The sequence below is a fragment of the Dipteris shenzhenensis genome, chromosome 28 (genome assembly GCF_047967505.1).
Source record: "Dipteris shenzhenensis isolate YYH24624 ecotype China chromosome 28, Dip_SZ_1.0, whole genome shotgun sequence".
Lineage (NCBI taxonomy): Eukaryota > Viridiplantae > Streptophyta > Polypodiopsida > Gleicheniales > Dipteridaceae > Dipteris > Dipteris shenzhenensis.
The window spans coordinates 23,789,945-23,809,445 of record NC_141623.1 but is presented as its reverse complement, the minus strand read 5'-3'; the positions used below and the strand labels follow the sequence as shown (position 1 = coordinate 23,809,445).

The 19,501-nt window shown below is 41.0% G+C and overlaps 1 protein-coding gene across 1 annotated transcript; it reads right to left on the bottom strand.

Annotated features, from left to right (window-relative positions):
- Nucleotides 1–382: 382 nt before the first annotated feature.
- Nucleotides 383–11,765, bottom strand: LOC147883349 (receptor-like cytosolic serine/threonine-protein kinase RBK2). The gene is made up of 12 exons (XM_087399209.1): nucleotides 11,368–11,765; nucleotides 10,444–10,701; nucleotides 9,145–9,239; nucleotides 7,557–7,672; nucleotides 6,857–7,002; nucleotides 6,125–6,715; nucleotides 5,781–6,035; nucleotides 5,189–5,346; nucleotides 5,025–5,104; nucleotides 4,645–4,780; nucleotides 980–1,129; nucleotides 383–894 (listed from the first exon to the last, which is right to left on the bottom strand). Exons 2-12 carry the CDS (start codon nucleotides 10,664–10,666, stop codon nucleotides 727–729), a joined length of 2,118 nt encoding a protein of 705 aa, XP_087255335.1. The 5' UTR covers nucleotides 10,667–10,701; nucleotides 11,368–11,765; the 3' UTR covers nucleotides 383–726.
- Nucleotides 11,766–19,501: the final 7,736 nt, after the last annotated feature.

Here is a 19,501-nt window from a genome sequence, read left to right as displayed (position 1 = left end):
CCTAAGGTGGAACAGTGCAGTTCGTGTTCCCGAGCGACAGAAAGGGGGTTTAATTGCTTTGAAAGAGGGTATCCATTAACCAACACGTCTGTTTCGTCTTTATCTACTCGAACTATTCTTCGTGACAGACTTACAACTTATGTGCGGAAATATTAACCCCCGCCTCCTCCTCCTCTCTGCTCCTCACAACTGCTCGTCTTACAAGGCAAAGAGCATAGAGCAAAGGCAATTTAGAACCCAATAACTGATAGAGACTACGTAACTGCATGGCTGCGCAGATTAAGAATAAACCCTCAATAGATCACCTAATAAAAGCGCCATAACAGAGTTATTCAAACTGTCAAAACGGGCTTAAATCATAACTTCATGAAACAGAAACACAGGTGTTCTCTGTCAAGATAAAGAGAGTTATTCAAATGTCGAAGTGATTTTATCACCAACGTCATGAAAGTGAAACAGCTAACGTGATTTACTGGGACAAAAATCATCATTTTTTTGTATGGGCTATACATGGTCCATCATGTGTGGACTCCCACTAAGATCTAGTGAATAAAATCTCTGACCATATCTGAAAAGCTGTATTTGCATCTTTGTCTAGTGCCGAAACAGTCTAATGATACAGATTTTTGCTTTGCCCCAACTAAATGGTGCAAGACACATAGTACAAGAGACGCCGCAAAGGCAGACTATTCCTCGGCATTAATCCTTTGATATATCCAAATTCGCTTAGAATTGCAGAGCAACTTCTCTGTGGCGGAGCAGGTCATTGCGGTAGTTGACACAGCTATAATCTCCATCAAATACAGAATTTTGGAAAATGACTGACTGGGATGATACCATACTCCAGGAACCCGCTGTACTCGAATCGAGCTCATCTGTGAGCAGCTGCAAGACCTAAGATAATGAAGAAGAAAATCAGGGAGAGCAGAGGAATATCTGACACTTCTTGTCTGAACCTTCTATCATGACAGAAACAAACCTGACTCATACAAGGGCGGCAAAGGGGAGACTGCTGTATGCAGAGAGCTGCCGCCATCATCATACATTGCATCTCCTGTGGATCATATTCTCCTTGAAGTCGGGGATCTGCAAACTCCTTGAAATTTAAAGATTCCAAGAAAGGTCTTGCCTGCACGTCTCAAACCAATTTGGACATCTGAGAGGATTGTAAAATACACAGTCACTAGGACAATACAGTTATCCAAAGTAGTATACAAATGTACTTTCTTAATCTCATTAGCAATGTGGTCCTGTTTAATGAAACTCGTGGTGTAAATTTCAACTTTTGAGTAATCAGATCAACTGTTATGTTTTGCCTCTAATTCAGTAGGATTCTGAATATAGCTCCTATTCAATTTTAGATTACCACAAGAGAGCATGCAACCATGCTTGAGCTGACGCAAAATATTGAACAATTTATGGACATAGTTTAGGAGAACAAATGCTTTCATGAAAGCAATTCAGGTACCATAACGTTGCTAAGGACATTCATGGTAGGACATGGACTGGTCGACTTCAACGATATGAGCCAGTGATTCAACGTCACTAATTAGAAGTTCACGTATTAGCAAGACAGCCAGTTGGTATCAAGACTGGGAAAACCAGTGGTACATATGACACCAAATGGATACACACACACTAGATTGCAGTAAGACAATGGCCTGACCATACCTCTATACCGATGTACCTATCTATACCGATTCACATGCGCACACACACACACACATGTTGTATGTATGTGTAACATTCAAGAGACCTGGAATACCTGTGGGCCAGGCAGCAGCTGACCTACGGGGAGGGGGAGGGACATCCCTTGGTAATGCATGGCGACGAAGACCTGTGGGGGGCGTCAGTCTGGGCTGATAGGCATGTGGCTAACGGGGCCACATAGGTCGTGGCCCAAACATCACAGTGGGCATAGGATGCACTCGGATTTAAATACTAATGACCTTTAGACTTTCTTATCCCTTTGGTCCCTTTTTTGTGGCTTTGGGATAGAAAGAGAAGAAGCTGTCCATACATCCATACACACACGAGCATTCAGTTTATACAAACAACTTTTCTCAGAACTTGAGGTGAAAGGCAGGCCCAATTATGACAAGGGCTAGGATGCTATCCAAAAACAATCTACATTTTCTTGAAAAATAAGCTACAATTACTCGTGAATACACAAGGCTGCACAAGGTCAAATGTAGAACGTCGTCTATCAATCAAGTGTGGTGCTGCTGAAGACTGAGGCTGATCTGCTGCTGGGGCTGATCTTGGTATGAGGAAGGAATGACCCCCTTTAATAGGAATAGGGCTGATGTCAGCTGACTGGTCAGACTGGCCAAGCTGACAGACTGCCATGTGTCACCACCTGTGCTGTCCTGTTGCTGACATCAGACGTACCTGCTTCCGTGCGGTCTGTCATATCTATCTGCAGCCGCACAGGTCCTATACCTGCTCCTACCTGCCTTTTCTGTCTGCAAATGATGTCAGCAAGCCGTACAGCCTGTATAGCTGCTGTCCATGATAGACTTTGGATGCCCATGATAGAAGGTGGGAATTCAAGGGCTCTTGCCCTCTCTCACTTCTGATGTCATGAGAGTTCCCTCGTGCAAGCATTGAGAGCTATTTACAAGACTGCAGCCTCGGTCCTGAGCAGCAGACAGGGAAAAGGTCCATTTCCACAGGAAGGGGCATGCCTACAATCAGATTATCCTCAGCCGACAGGCAACAGTTGTATTCCATCCTTTTCACAAACAGGTGTTCTTTCAGCCTTTTAGCAAACAATGGTAACTCAGCATTTTGGCGAGATATAATACAAAATACTCGCTTCGGAGGGGGGGCTGTTGCAACCTAATCCACGCTTCCACTCACTCAGTCAGTTACAGGTCATACACACACACAGATTTGAGTCTCCTTGCCCATTACACGTTCATTGCCAGTTTGGAGGGCTTGTAAAACTCTGAATGCTTACGCGAAGGCGTGTGTTGCAAAACGCTAAGAGTCAAGAGCCCTCCACAGGTTTATTTGCAAGCAAACAAATCTTAAGTTACGAGCATGCAGACCATGCCAAGCATGAATTCCAATGCATGGACATCATAGTTCAAAGTCTATGTGTAAGGCCTGAACTTTTAAGTGTGGGGCCCTTCCGTTCGACGAAATTGTCCCTGCTCATGTCACTTTAAAAACCTCCAGCTCCCATTTTCCAGGCAAAGGAACTATGCCACCACACCTCCTTACCTTGGCAAGCTGAAGCGGTCAAGTGTGCCTTCACGTGCATAACAAAGCCCTGATAGCTCTTGTCACACAACTTGCAAGTCAATACCTTGGGTGGAGATGCTCGATTTTTTGCACATGTAAATAATACATATAATGGCCAACCAATCCGCGCAGCCAACTATCTGACCACCAGATGGCCTAACGAGAGCCTAGTCAGTGGTCACCCAGGGGACACGCAGGAATGACTAGCAACCCCTCCCCTCCTATTGATGGCCTTACAATTCATTCTGAGACTGACATCAAATCGTAGAAGTAAATATTTAAGTGCATTTATTTAAAGCAATCTTACTCTTATTAGCTCTTTCTGCTTGAACACCATTTTAGCTCAGAATAAACATCAGGATCACATGGATCTTCCAAGTGCAACCCAATAACTACATTGTCGTGCATCTGTGCTCTATTTGTCTGCTGTGCAGGTGTCAATACTCTCCTTTTTATGTAATTTCTGACATTTCAGTCACTGATTTCTTATCAATTTGGTCAACAAATAGAGCAATATTTGAGTGGATGTGTTATGCTCTAGCTGAAATAGCATGACCTCGTAAGGGTCAGCCAGCAGTATCCTTTAGGGAACCAACATTTACGTAGTATTCTGTGTGTATATGGTCAAAAGGTTATAATGCCAAGATCATTGGTGAGGGTGATGGCACTGACTATAGATCTAAGGCCAAAGGCCTTGGTGCATCTAATTGTAAAATTTGCCTAGGGGCAAGTGAATTGAAGTGTGTATCCCAAGAAGGGGTCAAAAAGGTGCATCAAAGATGGTTCTTAAAAGTATGACATGTGGCATCCAGATCTATTTAGGGAATTGGTGCTTTACAGCTTAATGAAATGTAATCGGAGATGTATATTTAGTTTTGGCTGTAGAGAATGGCTGGAAGGAAATTTACTGTGCCACAGCCTGGAATGTTACGTGACGAAACACCCAGGATTGACAGGAGCCTATCAGTATGCTTGGGTTCTAAGGAAAGGCAAGACATTTCAAAGCTGCTACATGCATTCAAAGAGTTCTTTGGCAGAGGCCATGGAGGAGAGCGTGAGACATGAGTGGTACCGCTGGCACTCCATAGGATGGCCAAAGATTGCCAGAGCCAGGCTAGATGGCTAACCATTGAAATAGAGGCCGGCATAACAGGATGGCCATTTCCTAGGCCACAAGGTCTCAATACACACAAAATTTCCTTCTCTTCAACGTGATCTCACCATACATTCTAGAACTCCTTACAATTTTCATATCTAGTTTGGTCTACTTTGCTGAGCTAAGGCTCTTGGTTCCTGTATTGATACCCTCTATGATATAAATTTACATGATATTCCCCTCCTTTATGTATTGCAAAAAAAAGAACCGTGGAGAATCTTGAGGCTTTGAAGTCATACCCACATAACCAGGCTTGCCTGAGACTTATCAATAGGCATGCGGCCAGTAATAAGTTCAAGTAAAAGGACACCAAACGCAAAAACATCCGTCTTCTCATCAACAATGCCATGCATGAAGTATTCTGGAGCAAGGTACCTGGATGACAAATCACTGATTTAATACTCTTTCTAAGAAAGCAGATGTACCAGATGCCTTATCAAAACATCAAGAAATCACACAAGGGGGAAAAACTGTGCATGGTGTTTGCATGCATGTGTATACATGCACGGTGTGTTGCATGTGTGTGTACATTCACGCACATACATGTGCATGCGGGCGTGCATGTGTGTGCAGCCAATTCGCAATTGCCTGCTTCCACCAGAACATGCTGAATACTTACCCAAATGTTCCTTCAATTGGAGTCACCATATGATGAGAGCATTGACCAGGAAGCCATTTGGCAAGTCCAAAGTCTGAGATCTGTGAATGATAAAACATTGTAAGAAACTGGTGTCAAATCATGAAGCAAAGTGGTGCTTTTTTTTGCAGTTGAGTGCAACAGACCTGTGGTTCAAATTCTGGACCCAACAAGATGTTGGAAGCCTTGATATCTCGATGGATGATACGGCGCTGGCAACCTGTGTGGAGGTAGTTCAAGCCACGTGCAGTGCCTACTGCTACTTTATATCTCACTGCCCACGGTAAGGGTTGTAATTTTGCACCTGAAATTGTGCATGTAAGTTCAGATATTACCTGTAACCTCATAAGGACAATCCTAAAGATGTGCATTAATCAATTCGCAAAAAATCATACATATTCATATAATATGCACACAGAGAGAGAGAGAGAGAGAGAGAGAGGTTTTTTAACTTTGTCATCCAAAGTGATTCCTAGGAATCGAAGAGAGATCAAAGAAGATGAGCAATAACAAAAGAAAAGGAGCAGCAGATGAAAGGAGTCCTCACTTTTTTGGGACATCCTCGACAATGTGTATGTCAGAGAAAGGTAAAAACTAAGACTTAAAGGCACATCCCTCCTCAAAGGTAAGACAGGTCACAATAAGAACAGGGAGAATTCATGTGGTGATCTCTGAAGCTAAGCAAGATGAAGCAAAGCAATTGAAATCTCCGTTAAAACAAATCATCTTACAGCTTACCATGAAGCCACGATGCCAGGCTTCCCTGCCGCGAGAAACGGAAAACAAGATGCAATCCATTGTCAATACAAAATCCAACTAGAGGTATAATATTAGGATGCGAGATGTGACAAATTATTCCAAGCTCTGTCAAAAAATCTGTAGCTTTCTGCTCCTCTGTATCACCTCGTATCAGTCTTTTCACTGCAACAAGCTGACCATCAGGAAGTAACCCCTTGTAAACCTCTGCATGGCCGCCCTTTCCAACCAAATTTCCTGCAATGCAGTAGAATTATACTTTTAAGTTACTATATGAAAATTCCTGATGTTAGATGACAACGAGAGCAGAATGGCAAGATGATGACCTGGAGTAAAGTAATTGGTTGCAATCAAAATCTCCTCATAAGTGAATCCTTTCGAAGATCTGTGACTTTCTGATAAGATGTATGGTGTAAATGTACTGCCTCTGTGCAGAGACCTTGTGCTCCATAAGCTACTTATGTATGATTTCAATGAGTTTCCCAGTGATTTGTAATGGAAAGAGATGGACAATTTTTTGAATCGGCTGACTGCTGAAGGGAAGGTCTGTGAACGCCGTACTGCACCACCTTTCCAAATACTTAGGCAGCTGCGAGGTTGTTTTATACAGAAAGTGTCATCATCCCCATGAGAGGATGAGCAAGTAATTAGAGCTCTTCTAGATGAAGAACGAGATAGCTCACTATGAATACTTGGATTAGGACTTTCATCTGACTCAGAGGAAACATCTGGGCCATCGAGAACTCGTCTTGGTGAGCATGTGTCTGTGCGGTCTGGCCATATTTTGTTGCATGACATACTAGTGCTATCAAGCTCACAATGGGTCTCGATTTCCCTAACTGCAATGCTGGGAATCTGGTTGTCTAAAGACCCAGATTTTCTTCCAGATCCTTGGTAAATCTGTGTACTTTGTGTACCTGCAGATGGACATTGCACAGCATCATATGCATTGATCAATTGAAAATTTAAGGAACTAAATGTTTTGTGTAAATGCAACGTGTTTTTTGTCTGGATGCAATGTGTCTGAACATAATTTGAGGAAAAGTGTAGTGCCCAACCTTCATCGAGACTATTGCAACTTTTCTGAGCTGAAGCTTTGAAAGAGTTCTCTTTGTAAAACAGCACCTTATAATTTTTCACAACCACTACAGAACATCCTGCTGGTACATGCCTAGTCAGGAAACTCCCTCTCTTCTGTGCATGCCTGAAAAGAACATAGCACACAACATATTTTGTCAATCATTGTACAATCAAATATGCTTTTGCACACAGGCTATAGTTAGCAATTGTCTATCATATCAGTGAGTCATTCAAAATCAATATTTTCTTATCACTTCAGTGCTCAAATGATTATCTTCACATAACAATTATAAAATCTTTGAAAGCCATAGTGTCTAGGCTTAGTATTATTGAAGAGCAAAAAAAGCCAATATATTTCCTATTACAAAGAAAGCTATCTGCAGCTGTAGCAATAGCCAAATTAGCAGCACAAGTGTAAACAAGGGTGCCAGTGCTCAATTTCATCCAGGAAATGTATTTCTCCTGGGGACTAAGGTTGGGTGGCTCCTGCACCATGCGAAGGATTTGTGGAAAAAGGGGCAGAAACACCATATTGTAACCCTTCAACCGCATAAATAATTTGGTGGTCTGGTTGTGGCCTATCCCACTGGCCAATAGTTGTGTGCCAGTGAAACACTATCAAATCACCTGGGAGAAAACACGGAATCCAGGAAAAAACAAATGAATAAGTAGATATACCTCGCATTATTCCCCGACGTAGTTACAACAAGCATGGTAGCGTTCATAGTTGATGCCCCCTCAGTCAAGGACTTTTCAGCAGTCTCATTGAATGCATGTCTCATTTCCAGTTTCACCTGACGAATAAAAAAAGACTGGTTCAGCATTTAGTAACAATATTTGTATGTGAAGGGAAGCATGCGGAGAGCAGTATATGATGGTTTGGAGACTCTTTCTGACTATTTTCACTCTGCACTGCAAGATTTGCTTATGAGGGTCAGCCCTGTATAATATCCTATTTCAAACTTTTACTGGCCATCCACAGAATCCAATTTTTTAATTTGGAGCGGACTCTGTTTGATTCAAATCATAACTCTAATTCGCTTACTTTTAGAAGAAAAGGTGTCTGGCCATACTATGTGCCTGATTGTGACTATTGTGATATACAGGATTGAAATGGAAATTCTGCTTTCAGTACTGACAATGCAAAGTGATCAAAATTCCTCAAATCTAGAAGTATGCTGGAAAGAAGGTGTTCTAGATTACATTTCAAACTTCTGGTGTTATGTGTGGGAACCGTCATGAGTGCGTAACTTGTTGACAGAACGTGTATATCGCATATTAAAGATGGCAGATTCTTCTTTGGCTGAGGCGTGAAGCCTTTATTGAAGCATAGGTTTCAACCCTTATGACAAAGATATAAAAAGGGGGAAAAAAGGCCCCTTGGAAGCTTGCTACACGTGCATAAAGAAGTATGGTATGATAACCTTAAGATTTAATGTGGAGCTAAGGCCACCTTAGAGTATGCCTTGTAAGGTATGGTGGATATGGCAAGCCTAAGATATAGTGTGGTGCTAAGACGATCCTAGAGGATTCCCTGCCATCAATTTTAGTTGGGAGCCCTAGGATACATGTTGATGTGGGGCTATACCAGGGGGTAGGTGGCTGAGGCTCATGCCCCAATTTGTAATTCCAAACCAAGTCTTGGTCTGCACCTGAGCGTGAGCAAAAAAAGGTGAAGGACAATAAGCATTTCCCAGATGTAAAAAGAAATTGTCTGATTCTTCCCTTTGCCCCCTTTCTGCACTTAGCATTATGGGTTTCTACAAATATATCATTGGCTCAGAATGAAACAAGCACGGTCCCTCAAATTTCCAGCAAGATTAGACCTAAAATATTCTGTGAGTTTCAAATCGATTCACAAAAATTATAAGCATTTGGAAATACACATACGTGATCCCATTCACCAGGATTTGAAAGTTTGCCACGAATATATGCAATGCTGAAATAATCAGAATACACACATTGTGCAGAGGTTAAGCTCATGCTAGTATAACTCTATACAAATAATGCCCTCAGAATTTGATCATACTAAATCATAATAGTGGCCATACTTTTCCTACTTGATTGTAAATCTTGGTGTCCATTGCTCCATCCTCTCTCATTCTGAGAGAGCATCATTTGTATAGAATTATACTGGTATGAGTTGGATTCAATTGTGTCATATGGAACCAAAGACATTGCGGATTTTCTCTCTCTCTCTCTCTCTTTCTCCACAGACACACTCGCACCCAAAAATAGGCACTGCATTTGAAATTCTGTATCTTACTTGTTTCACGTGGCATAAGTCCTGTAATGGCTTGAATTGAGCGTCCATGACTGCAGGTTCTTCAGCATAACTAGCTTTGAGTCTTTGGGTAGTATCTGGATTTATAGCGGAAAAGGGCGAAGTGAATCAGAAACAGAATTTTAGCTTCACATATGCAAAGAAAATTTTGGTGACTTCAGAAATGGTGGTGAACGAAAACATGCAATTTGAGGCAGCATGAACGATGCGTTACATGAAGAACGTCCGTGAACGAAAACATGCAATTTGAGGCAGCATGAACGATGCGTTACGTGAAGAACGTCCGTGTAAAAGCAAGAAGGGGATGCGGTAAATTGATTACGTCATTTGTCTTGATTACCGAGTGAGAGATATCTCCGACTTGTGTTTTGGAACCCCACTACTATGGATGCACTTGTCCTCACACTCCATCCCTGACTATTTTGCCCCTCATTACGACCACCTACTCGTTCATACGCATAACTCTTTTCTGTTCTCATATTCGAGCCGTCTAATTCAAGAAAACCTCTAATCGCCTATACTGCTCGAGTTGCGTGGGACTGACGGGAGAATAGTAGATGATCATCAGCGACCCCTTTGGTCCCGATCAGGTTCTCAGCGATTGCAAGAGATTTTATAAAATCGAAATTTACGTATTGACCTTCCCGAGTCTCTCCCGTCTCTCTTACTAGACATCAATCAATAGCAAAATCGCTCTAAGATCTGGCCAAATCCTGAATTTGATCGTCCATGTGCCGTAAATGCTTAGCTAAAGTTCCTAAGAGACGAGGTCGGTTGTGGGTCGAAGATGCTAGTTTTCTTGAATCATGTGAATAATTCGCCCCCCTAACAATGTCGAGTAGCAATGCAGATAGATCTTACGGTTGTCTCTTCAATAGATGAACATAACGAGCTACCACTTCCAATGCTGCCTTTTTCTTCCAGGGACCCGGATCGTGAATTCAGGACTTCAAAAGTCAATGATTCCGGTCTCGCATCAGACTAGAATGCTCAGCTATAGGATCCTCCGTCTTATCATGAACTTCTAACGAGATTGATAAATCGACAACGAAATCCCCCATGTGCATTTATCTTTCTTAATTCTTTCGTACTGATTGTCACTTCACGGAATGGAGTCTTCTGAGTAAGGTTGAGAAACAGTTCGCCAGAAACAGCAGACCCCAGAGTCTCGCGTGTGCCTTTTGAGCATTTCCTTTCGAGTAACATTGTTGTTTTGTGAGCACGTTGAAATGAACTGCACTGGGAGGAATCAACTTGTTGCAACACCACGGAATTACTCACCGTTGTGAAATCGAAGTGCGATGACAGTATCCCCTGGACGAGCGGCCATGTTAATAGTCCAAGATAGAAGATCGAAGCCATTGTCGTCGAATGGTAACCCCACAGCTATAGTTTCACGGCACGTCGCCTTCTTTGGTCCGTGGCGATCCTGCAAGAACTGATTTTGGTTCTGCCAGCAGTGAGATTGTTGCTTCTTGTCCGACATATCCGGAGTATAACGCATGTGTAGGTATCAAGACTGAAGAGGGCATTGGTTGGCTGCATCAACACGGCAAAATTTAAGCGGAACATTAGAGATAAAGGCATTTCCGATCATCGAGCTTAAGCTTGTGACAGACAAGACGATCAGAAATGCCTTGTCTGTCACAAGCTTAAGCTCGACGATCAGAAATGCCTTGTCTGTCAAGCTTGTAACACGTCGTTGGTTCGTTCGTTTATTTTCAACATCTCATTGCCACATGAGAATTGCCACATGAGAAAGTTCGAATGACAAACCGAAGGAGAACGCACGCTCCCGAACTGATGGTTCCGAGCTTGAGCTAAAAGAAGAGGGAATTTGCACGAAAACAGTGAGCAAGGGGCATGCGACAGCGAGTATGACGCTGAATCCCTTGATCGAGCTACATTTACAGGCTCCTAGCGAGACGAACGGGGTCGGGGGGGGAGAGAAACGCGTCTACAGAATAAATTGGCTCACGGGATGCGCAATGGCGACCAATGGCAAAGGCGCGTAGAGCAGGAAAGGCCGCTGGTGAAGCTCATGAAAGGATTATGCGAACAGAGCAGGAAGCGCAGTCCGTTGAAGCACTTAATCCCCCTCGCTCTGTTTTCTCCCTCTTTTCTCCCCACTCTGTAACAGCTTAACTGATCCTCCGATTCCTCCCTCTCCCTCTTTACTCTCTCGCTCTCTCCTCCGGCCCTTACCTTGTCTTGTCGATTCAAGTCATCTTCCAGCTGATGATGACGCTGTCGTCGCTGCTCCCCGACCGTCCCCTCCTTCCGAGAATTCAACTGCAATCCAGCGGATGATCCTGCGCTAAAAGCAAAAGTCGCAACCGCTGCAAACGGCCTCCTGCGAGGATGCAAGTGCAATGGGGCGGATGATCCGCCGCGGTAGAAAAAGCCGCAACCGGAGCGAGCTGACGGGACAGGTACGCAAAGAAATTATGAGGGAGGGGAGGACGGATGATGATGATGATGATGGGGGAAAGGAGGGAGTGATGAGGCGGATGGAAGAAGCAAGGGGAAGGGTGAAGAGGAGAAAGCAAAGAGGGAAGGTGCTACAAGCAATAATATAAGAAGCAAAAGGAGGGAGCCGCCATAGCCAGAGCTCCAGAAAACAAAGCTTAAAACATAAAACATACACAAAAGTGGACTTGGAAGAAGACGATGACGTGGCCTCCCCCCTTAACTAACCCTTTGACCTAACCTTGGTTTTTGCTGTCGCCGCCCCTACTTTTTTGTCTTCGTTTGACCCCCCGTGTTCTATTCACCTCCTGTCTTGTCACTATCCTCTTTTTGTTGTGCTTCCTTTGCTTCTAGAATCCATCAAGAGATTAATTTGAGTGTCTTGAGAGTTGGATGAAGAGAGAGAGAGACAAGACACACACACACACACACACAAACATAAACACACACAAAGTGTCTAGCTCTTTGTAGTTGAAAGAAACACACACTCTCTATTTTGTGAATTTGAAAACACACACACACACAAAAGAGAGAGACACAGACAGAGACAGAGAGAGAGAGAGAGAGAGAGAGAGAGAGAGAGAGTTGGTTGTCACATGGTGGCCAAACAGAGACAGATAGAGAGAGAGATAGAGAAAGAGATGGAGAGAGAGAGGGAATTGGTTGTCACATGGCGGCCATGTGGCCATCTATAAAATAATTTTGGAAATATCTCTTTATTACAAGAGAGAGAGAGAGGGGGGGGGGGGGACCTTTGCCCCTACCAACACTAAAATTGTAAATTCAAGGGCTAAAGGTGGCAAGCATGCAAGGCCCCTCTTCAGAGACAAATGAGCTAAACCTTACCTTTCAACTTAAAAACTCCTTTTTCAAGCATGCAAGGCCCCTCTTCAGAGACAAATGAGCTAAACCTTACCTTTCAACTTAAAAACTCCTTTTTCAAACTTCATGTTCTTAGTAGAGCTCGAGCTCTGTAAAAGTAGGGCATGATAGATGTCCCCTCCCAGTGGCTTGTACCTCACACATAGTCCTTACCATCCCCAAGACCACCTTTGTGCCTACTGGCTTGCACTCCCCCATGCCCCCAAAAACTCTTTATCCAATAATTATTTTGTCAAACATCCCTCTTGGGGTTCTCATTTCCAATCCCTTCAACCCTCAAGCGCAACTCTCCTTTCCAATTCCCTCAAACAAGCAAGATATGAAACCCTATGGTCATATTTTAGCATTTCTTACACCATGTGCTATCCCATACTTTCTTAGCAAATCTCTACCTTAGTTGAAGGTACTAAGCCTATGTTTAATATTAACCCCCATAAAAAGTATTCAATTTTTCACTTTACTACATTTTGCATCGAAGGCTTTACTTAGAAGCATGAATCACCTTCATGATAGCTAATGTATTCTTTGCTTTCCTATAGTAGGAACTTTGAAAGAGCTTTTAGTGGCATGGATAGTACTCAATGTATGGTCGGCCACAGGAAGTAATTATTATCATTATACAAAGCCCCTAAAGGCAATCCACCTTCAACTTCAAGAATGTTGATAATGAGCTAAACATGTGGCCAATAAAGTAGTTATATAACCTTTGGTAGCAATTAAGTTTAATTTATCATAAGGAATTGCTTATGGCCTAAAAGTTCAAACAATTATATTGGCCATACAAATATGGGCCCACTACTTTCTAAAGCTGAAGTAGCCCATTAAGTATGGGTGCAATCCACCTCAAAAATATTCGCAATTTTGTTGAGTAAAGAGAGTGGCACACTGGATCCTCTTGCTCGATATGATGCTGTTGAATGTAACAATGGTGGAGAGTGGATTGAAGAGCACCCTTCAATATACTACACACTAAAATCAATGTCAAACTTTTGAGCCTTATGTTTTTGTCTCAAGACTTTGTGTTCCTGAATTTTAGATTAAATATTTTTGTGCATGGTTTAGAGCTCATCGGTGTATGACACATGGTGTTATCTAAACCCACTTGAAATTTGGGTAGTTTGTCAACATTATCTGCTTAAATTCGGTAAAGGTTACTTAGCACTAAGATGAAACATATGGCAAAACCATAAGCCAGAGCATTATCTTTTGTTCATTGCAAGAAATTTCACTAAAGATTTACTAAAAGCTAGATCCCCTTTTAAAAAATTATGCCAGACTTCTATTCAACCTTTTAAAAAGCCTTATTATTGGACTATTTACAATATGCAATATGGTTTTTTACAAAGAAGAGGTAGTTCTTATACTTCTTTCTGTAGATTTTTGTAACTTTTAGGATCGTACGTGATAAGCATTTAAAAGGATTGACCAAAGTTTTCAAGACAATGTGCAGTTTTACTTTAAATGCAAATCTCTGTATCTTTGACTCTAAAGATGTAGTCCTTGTCATAGAACATGTATATGATGGCTATTGCTGAACAAAATGAACTAACACAACAAAGATATATCATCCAAAAAGTTGAACGGCTATGTGCTTTGCTAATTAATTTCATGAGATTTCTAGCATGTATATTCATTGGATGTTCTAGCATGCATAGATGTAAGAAGTCTTAAGTCTTTACATAAATTTGATTGTTTAAACATATGCATCAACATATTAAGATGTAAAAGATAGAGGTAGTAAGTGTTCATCAAAAATGACATGAGGCTTGCATCGAGCTATGCATGGACATTGTATTTGATTAGCGATCATGACAAGATACACTTACAACCATGGAAAACTAAACACTCTATAGTTGATGCACATTTGTCATTTGTTTTAGCTATATGGATGGAATTACACAAATTTTACACTCTAAACTTATGCATCGAACATATTTAGAAGTAAAAACTAGAAGTACTTAGTATTTATCCAACAAAATTATATGAGGCTTATGTCTTTCAGTAGTACAATATATATGTGTTCTACATATGTCATTCATAAGAATAAAAACAACACATGATAGCTTAGATAAACCAGATTCAAGTTGTAACTCCATTCTATGTTTTGGGATGTTGATTTTTATACCACTCAGATGGGATGGAGGTTGTCGTGATCTTTCACACCTTCTCATTATGATTTGTTTGATGGAAACTCATGTAGGCTCAAGGTCACGATTGCATATACTTATTCATATGATGCATATAGATCAACTAAGCTTTAAAAAAGGCAGCAACCAGTGAACATTCCTAATTTTTCCAACCAGGTATTCATAAAATTGACTTAAAAAGCTTGTATTAATTAAAACACTACTAGTTCATTTAGAACTCATAGGTATGTGTGGTGGGAATTTTTTGCTTTATATAGACAAAATATTTGTATCATTGGATATTCCTTTCATTGCAACATAACTGGATCAGTTACTCAAGGTTGCTCCAAAAGTTAAAGCTCTTTAATATCGTGCCATCATATCTTATAACAAAAGCTTCCATTGCAAGAATAGATACAACAAAATCGTACATTTCATGGTGATCCTATTGAAACCATTATTGTAGTACAATAGTTGCCATACATGTGAAGGCAATGTAGCACCCAACTTTAGTTCTAAGAAAAGAAGTGTGTCATAAGTGATAACATTGCTAGGGTTTCAAGACATGCTTGTACAAGATTTCAAAGAATTGGTGATGATGTAAGGACTCTTGATTGGGAACTTCTTGTAGGTGGCTTTGAAGGCAAGGTAATCTTCTATACAACATCAAAGTGATCAAACTTTCCCAATCAATGTATGGTTGCACATTATATCAGTCTTTGCAAAGAGGTTGCACTCAACTTAACCTAGATTAGTTCTACGTTCCATTTTTAAGATATGTTTGGCCTAAACATACAAGTTGCACTTTTGACCAAGACATCTTGATTTTAAAGTGGCACCCAAGCAATTGAAAGGTTTCCACAATCAATTTTTGAAGGTCTCATGTCATGCACTTAGAATTGACAACTTGTTTATATAGAATTAGAGCAAATTTGTGTCAGAATATGCACATGCATGTATACATAATCCAACTATACAAGAGGTGCATTCGTGTGCTTTGCACAATGACGTCTTTTCTAGGTAATATAGGTTTTTGCAAAGTATGTACTAAAGTTTTGACCTCTCAAACATTGCTTCAAATAGGAAAATGTTATGATTGATCATATGACTCACATCAAATCTAGAATGGAGAAAACGGTGACTAAGAATCCATGTTCATATCAACTCACATCAAACCGTTCATCTCTTTTGCTGTTTAATTCTTAAAATGGAAAATACATTGACTAAGCATCCATGTCAATGGTACCATGTTGGATGGATGCATCTATATAGTTAGATTGGCATGCACAAGTGACACTACCATTGGCCTTGGTAAGTTTGCTTGCATATGATTTGTCTCTCTAATTGGTCTAATTGATGTTTATGTATCCTTGTTTGTTACCATATAAACCCATCTTAGGCTCATGAAAGATTGTTTCACTACATGTAAGAGTCTAAAATTTTAGAGCAACACACCTCTAATAATAGCCTAAATAGCCGAATGGGTCTCTATCCCTAAAAGTGTACAAGTCTACATAGGAATGCCAAAATCAAGTGAGAATTGTTGCGTAGTAGCTAAATTTCCATACAGTAATCACATGCTACAACTCGAACATTGTTGATGATACCCCCAAGAATAAGAGGATTGTTTGAGGTGTAGGGTGAAGAGCGCACAAGGGTGAGTATAATAGCAAATATCCTTGAGCAACGAATGATTATAACATTTCACAGAAGAGAACTCAACGTAATATATAGTAGTGGCAACATAGAAACGCTAGTGTAATTGGTTAATAGACAAGCACGGGAGATGTGGTCGTAGCTTTACATTATTACCTCACACTAGCATGTGGTCTTAGCTTTACATTACCTCACACGAGCATGTGGTAAGGAGAATTGATCTCTTTTGTTCTCGTTCTATGGTGAGGAGTGTTTAGTTTAGGATGTAGGCTACCATTAGAAGTGTAGGACTTTGACATCAATTTTTGTTCATGGGGTTGATATTGGACATTGTTTGCTTGTTGGGTTCCCTCATCATTAGCTTATGTTTGTTTCATAACTGGTAAGGGTGCATGTGTTGTGTTCTATATTGTCTTGCCAAAATATAATCATCTTTGAGCATAGGAAGCTAGTGGGCAGGGAAGTGGAGGTGATTTTGTCTATAATTAAGATAAGGTATGTGGAGTTGTGTCTGTTATAGGTAAATTCATAGAATGGGCTTCTCTTAGCTAAATGGAGATTGTTGAGGCTTTGAGAGAAGACTAGGTTTACATCGGTATGTGTAGGGATATGCCCACCCTTTATATACATACATACATACTTTCAAACACACACACACACATACGTACATATACATAAATAGATAGATAGATAGATAGATAAATAGATAAATAGATAGATAGATTTAAAGAGAGAAGGGGGGGATCTCTCTCTCTCTTATATATACGAGTAAATGGACTCATCTACGACGAGCTCCTCACTCTCTCTTCGCCACATGGAGCCCTCCTTTGCCTAGAACATGACTCTCCTCTGAGTGCCACGTGGAAACTTCCCTATTCGAAAATATAAATAAATATATATATATTCCATGCCTTAAGTGTCTTGTGCTTTTGCAATATATGAATCAACAAGATCTATAGTGTTGGGTGATTACTCAGCCTCACCCACACGGATCATTTACCATGGGGATTCGAACCCTCGCAGCTGCGTTTTAGTGCTCTATGCGAGGCAAACAGCTCATGCCCATCAAAACTAAAAGCGACTCGTGTGATAAGAGGAGGTTTGAGATTCCCATCCAATCAGAAGTGTCACACGTAGGGGATTGCTGCGCCGTCCCAAGTGGGACATCATCCACTCTTGCGACTTTTAACACGTGTGCCATATACAATGTAGGGCTGCGGATGGTGGGCCCCCCATCTGCCGACATGCCGCCCAGCTGTCAAGTTTTGCCTTTTTCGCCTGGCCGCAGCAGATCTGACGTCTTGACACGTCACCCTGAAAATCCATGCGCGCATGCGGGCGGGCCCACCATCTTCCCTTCCTTGAACCAGAATCTGCCGCGTCATCCAGATTCCAGACACAGCCGCACGCAAAAAACAGCTTTTTTGGGGTTTATAATATATATATAATTTTTCGAATGGGGCCTTATTCTGGCAGCACATGACACACACTCTTAAGAATCTACCTCCACATGCGTATCCAAGTTCCTATCTTCTATCTCTTCTTTTGGGGGTCCTTGGTTCTTCAAGAGTGAGGATAGTTTGATTAGTCTTAAGGCCTGTTTCCATCGAGTGTCGATGCTCGCATTTAGGTGCTCGTTTCTCCACCTTTTTGGTTCCAGCATGATGAAGAGATATGGGTGCGAGTGGTGGTTTGGGCTCACGGTGGCCATTTGGATCCACACCTCCTTGTGAGATCTGTTTGGCCACCGGGGTTGCGGATGGGCTGACAATGATAGGAAGCTAATCGGAGCTTGAATCCTGCCTGCGTTGCTTGTTCTTTTCATTACATTCATTTCTCCACAATCCAGCGGCTTCCAGCCCATGTGAGCTGAATTGTTAGCTGCATGACTTGCCACTCAACTTGCATCAATGCTCTGGCTAGCGTCGCACCTGCCCATCGTGGAAACAGCTCCTTAGAGATGTCATGTGTTCTCTTTCTAATGCATAAATCTGCTGCTAACTTGCTAAGTTTGATTAGTTCGTGTCTTAGAAATGTCATGTGTTCTTTTTCTAATGCATAAATTTGCTGCTTAGTAGCGCGGGCCATTGGCAGTATGCCCTTTGATAGATGGCCAAATTTAGTAAAATGAGGGTTCACCACCCTCCTAATAACTAAGTCGACTATTTTATTTATTTAGAAATGCGTATCCAAAACACCTCCATGTCTCTATGAAAATTTTAAATCTCAAAACCTCATGGAGTCCACAAAATTCAAAGATTTCTTCCCAATCCCAAATCTACATTTTTCATAATGCCATTAGCATCTCAAATTCAACAATTATCTTCTTCCAATGCGGATCTTCTTGTTCAATCCTACACGGTCCACTTCATAGGTCTTAGTTTTCAACATTCCACTCTATAGTTCAAAACACATTTTTCACACTTCCCATGGTTGTGGTCCTCTTAGTGCTCATATAGACCAAATGTCGTCATGTTTATTTTCTTCTTATGATAATTGTGATTGACTTCATGGGCCATCCAAGAATTCTCTATGGTCAATCTATGAAAATAAATATGGAGTGTTTGGTTAGATTTTATATCTATATGTTAAGGGCTACAACATTCCATAACTATTCATAGGCACTAAGAAGAATGCCATAAAGCAAATGTGTAAACTTCACCGTTAGCTTACATAATGAAGTCCAAATGTAATCTTCCCTTCCCTTTAACAGGTAGTTTTGTTAATTATTTAGGCATTGATAGCAATACTACAATTTATCAATCACATACTTTAAAAGTTTTAAAAAACTACATGAATTTCTAAACGTAATCAAAGTTTATAATGCAATGCTAGATTAAAAGCAAGTGTATTCACTTTCAATCATGTATCACCAAAAGACACACAATCGGGCCATAATGCCCATGCTTTTTATAGAGGACACCTCATCTCGTCAAGTACTTATTGTAAATTTTATAATATCTTAGGCAAGGTCTTTGAGAGTTTATAGATCCCATGAATTTCAATGAAGCCATGCTAAGATAGCATCCTCGTTCACCAATTAAAAGCTAGGAGCACAATTAGCATCACTTGAATAAGCTCAGTGCTACACTAATTGTTCATACAACAATTGGTCAATCTAAGTCGTATAAGAAATGCATGATTAATTCTAACATAGAAAGTTGATTAATCAATTAAGAATGCAAATAAATATTTGTATGCATATG

Bases quoted from the DNA above. Each gene is read 5' to 3' on its own strand.
- LOC147883349 (XM_087399209.1), bottom strand. From the start codon at position 10,666: ATGCGTTATACTCCGGATATGTCGGACAAGAAGCAACAATCTCACTGC. The intron at 7,673-9,144 runs GTAAGATACAGA...TTTATTCGTCAG, and splicing joins ACTTATGCCACGTGAAACAA to GTGAAACTGGAAATGAGACA. The intron at 5,347-5,780 runs GTAAGCTGTAAG...GCACAATTTCAG, and splicing joins CCTGGCATCGTGGCTTCATG to GTGCAAAATTACAACCCTTA.